Here is a 2,311-nt window from a genome sequence, read left to right as displayed (position 1 = left end):
AAGGTTTTCTCTGACCTGACAGTTCGTTTTCCCGTAGACGCCCACCTAATTCTGTGAAAAAGCAGCGCTACAGTCAACCTATGGACCTTGTAATAGAGCCATGATCAGAACGCAAGAATAAGTGACATTCTTCAGCAATTGGTACAAAATGCGAAAATGTTCGTATTTCTTACAGTGCGGTAGTGGTTCGTAAGCTTATTTTGCCTGTGCCATCATATTACGTGCATAAATGTCTTTTTGCACTTAGAAATGGAACGGTATTCCCAAATGAGAGTGAAATAAGAAAAACCTGTGCAGCATTCTAAAATACTAAAAATCATGGAACATTGCCTCGAAAACTGGAGATGTACTGTATGGTGGCTAATATAACAAAATAAAAATTATTAACAAAATAATAAAATAAAATAAAATAAAATACTGAAACAAGATGCAGATGCTCAGGGAGCCTGGTTGCTGCAGTTGCTCAAGCGTCTGAGTCCTGATTTCAGCTCAGGTCGTGATCTCAGGGTCGTGGGATCCATCCTGGCATCAGGCTCTGCACTCAGGGTACAGTCTGCTTGACATTCTTTCTCCCTCTGCCTAGCCTCCTCCTAGTTATGCTCTCTCTCAAATTAGATCATAAATCCTTAAAAATATATATATATATATATGCATATGAGCTAAGATTACAAAATCAGCCTCTCCGGAGGCTGCATGAATCCATGAACTTAGATTTTGGGAATTCACTTGCATAAAAGAATGAGGTAAGTAAATTCCCTTGAGACTTATCAGGGGAAATTTTGGATGACCCAGGTAGGTGACAAACATCTTGATCACTCTGGTCTTCAACGTCTTCCATTAAAGGCTCTTTCCTCCCAGTCATCTGGAGTCATGGCCCCTGCAAAGCACCTTCTTCATTGCTCCCGTCACATCCTTGTTCCGCAGTGTATATATGATGGGGTTGACCATGGGGGTGACGATGGTGTAGAACAGAGAAACGAACTTGCCCTGATCCTGGGAGTAGTTGTTGCTGGGCTGGAGGTAAGCGTAGATGGCCGTGCCATAGAACAGGGAGACCACCGTGATGTGGGACCCACACGTCCCAAACACTTTCCTCTGCCCTGCAGATGACTTTATTCTTAAGACTGCCCTGACAATCCGACCATAGGAGACTGTGATTAAGGCCACAGGGATGAGGAGAATGAACACACCGACGAAGAAGAGCTCAGACTCATTCGCAGTGGTGTCAACACAGGCAAGCTTGAGCAGTGGGGGGACCTCGCAAAGGAAGTGATCTATTTTATTTCTCCCACAACGTGGTACAAGGAAGGTGAGCACAGTCTGCAATAAGGAGTTGGCAAAACCAATGACCCACGATGCAGAAGCCATGAGGGCACAGAGACGGGGGTGCATGACCACTGTGTAGTGCAGGGGCCTGCAGATGGCTGCATAGCGGTCAAATGCCATGACCCCTAAGAGAATGCATTCTGTCGATCCCAACCCTAGAGAAACAAACATCTGAGCCACACAGCCGCCAAAGGAGATAGACTTGTCTGTTCCCCTGAGATGAACCAGGAGCTGGGGGACAGTGCTGGTCGTGTAGCACAGGTCCAGAAAGCTCAGGTTGGAGAGGAAAAAGTACATGGGAGTCTGAAGATGGGGGTCCAGGTGGGACAAGGCAATGATGGTGGTGTTTCCTAGCAGAGTGAACAGATAGATGATCAGAAGAACCATGAAGAGGACGAGCTCCAGCTGAGGCCGGTCCGAGAAACCCAGCAGGATAAACCCAGTGAAAGAACTGCCATTTTTCTGTTCCATCGTCTGTTAGCACATGTTTCCTGTCAGGACCAAGCGTTTAGCAAGTTTTAAAAGAAATCTTTAAGAAAGCATTTTGCAGGAGGAGGTGGATCGAGTATGTTATAGGACATGGCAATGGTCTAGGGGAAAGATGGCAGAGGAGTAAGGGTCTCCTTTTTTTAGCTGGTCCCCTGAATGGCGCTGGGTACCTACCTGACCATCCCGAACATCCATGGAATCAGCCTGAGATGCAGGAAGTTACATCTGGATCTCTACAAACGAACATCTCCCGCGCTGAGTATGAGGTATGAAGCTGGGAGCCGTGAAACCACGCACAGATATCGGAAGAGAAACGGAAGGCGGGAGGGAGCCGCCGTGCTCGGGCCCCGGGAAACCGTAGCCACCTGCACTGGGGAGCGGGCTGGCTCGCGGATCGCACCCACGAGAGAGCAGACTGAGACCATGAGCCCAGGAATGTGCGCAGGAACCAGGGCAGCTGGCGGTGTTAGAAGCACAAAAGGCAGAGACGGGCCGG

The 2,311-nt window shown here is 48.1% G+C and overlaps 1 protein-coding gene across 1 annotated transcript; it reads right to left on the bottom strand.

The window, feature by feature from the left end:
- Positions 1–858: 858 nt before the first annotated feature.
- Positions 859–1,797, bottom strand: LOC125283524 (putative olfactory receptor 2B8). Its single transcript, XM_057304999.1, has one exon. The coding sequence runs from the start codon at positions 1,795–1,797 to the stop codon at positions 859–861; it is 939 nt and encodes a 312-aa protein (XP_057160982.1).
- Positions 1,798–2,311: the final 514 nt, after the last annotated feature.

The sequence above is a fragment of the Ursus arctos genome, unplaced genomic scaffold (assembly GCF_023065955.2).
Source record: "Ursus arctos isolate Adak ecotype North America unplaced genomic scaffold, UrsArc2.0 scaffold_31, whole genome shotgun sequence".
Taxonomy (NCBI): domain Eukaryota; kingdom Metazoa; phylum Chordata; class Mammalia; order Carnivora; family Ursidae; genus Ursus; species Ursus arctos.
This window is presented reverse-complemented; position numbering and strand designations above follow the sequence as displayed.